Raw genomic sequence first — 822 nt, 5'->3', positions numbered from 1 at the left:
TAATATATATATATATATATATATATATATTGCCTCTACTATAGACTACATAGACGGGGACGGTGACTGGAGTGGTTGGTCGCCATGCAGCGTATCCTGCGGAAACGGCAACCAGAAGCGGACCAGATCATGCGGCTATGCCTGCACAGCCACAGAGTCACGGACATGTGACATGCCCAGCTGCCCAGGTAAGAAAGCCTTTCCTTGAACCATCCTTTGGAAGTTATACAAGCAAACTTCTGTTCCCAGATTACCAAGTGGCATATGCAGCAAAAATTCCATCTTAGAAATGAAAGGCACTGAATAAACCACTTTATTATGTACAGGGATTGAAGATGCTTTCAAAACAGCGGCGACAGAAGTCAGTCTTCTCGCTGGCACTGAAGAATTCAATGCAACAGAGCTCTTTGGAGTTGGTAAGTTTTTTGTAACTTAACACCACCTAGGTAACTGGTCACTAAAAAGCAAGCAAAACAAGTTCCTAACTCTATAATTGTACCCTTTTTACTCTATATTGTGCCAAATTCAGGCAGAGAGAAAGGAATAGGAATTAGCTTTCTAATATACCAATTAAAACCTACTAGCTTACTATCCTAAATGTAGGAAAACCTATAGTTAATAATATTTCTTGAATTGGTAAATGCTGCTTACGTACCACAACACTGCTACTACATCCACAGTTCCACTATTGTAGTCTGGCTCCTGAACAAATGAGTCAGTTTTTTCAGTGATTCAAAACCAAACAGCACAACTCGTGTAATTCATTCATGAATCTGACCTCACTAGTTGTACTGTATGGTTTTGATTCACTAAAAAAAACAA

The 822-nt window shown here is 39.4% G+C and overlaps 1 protein-coding gene across 1 annotated transcript in view; it reads left to right on the top strand.

Moving 5' to 3' along the window:
* Window positions 1-44: 44 nt before the first annotated feature.
* The window catches only part of LOC107576038 (isthmin-1), a gene marked incomplete at its 5' end in the record, with an annotated part of 3,790 nt that continues 3,012 nt past the window's right edge, over window positions 45-822 (top strand). Inside the window, 2 exons of the mRNA XM_016262312.1 lie at window positions 45-188; window positions 327-416. Coding sequence (XP_016117798.1) covers window positions 45-188; window positions 327-416 — 234 coding nt within the window. The remainder of the gene's footprint in view (window positions 189-326; window positions 417-822) is intronic.

The sequence above is a fragment of the Sinocyclocheilus grahami genome, unplaced genomic scaffold (assembly GCF_001515645.1).
Source record: "Sinocyclocheilus grahami isolate Dianchi unplaced genomic scaffold, SAMN03320097.WGS_v1.1 scaffold3139.1, whole genome shotgun sequence".
In the NCBI taxonomy this organism is placed as follows: Eukaryota; Metazoa; Chordata; class Actinopteri; order Cypriniformes; family Cyprinidae; genus Sinocyclocheilus; species Sinocyclocheilus grahami.
Note: the sequence above shows the minus strand (reverse complement) of the source record. Positions and strands in the feature narration are given on the sequence as shown.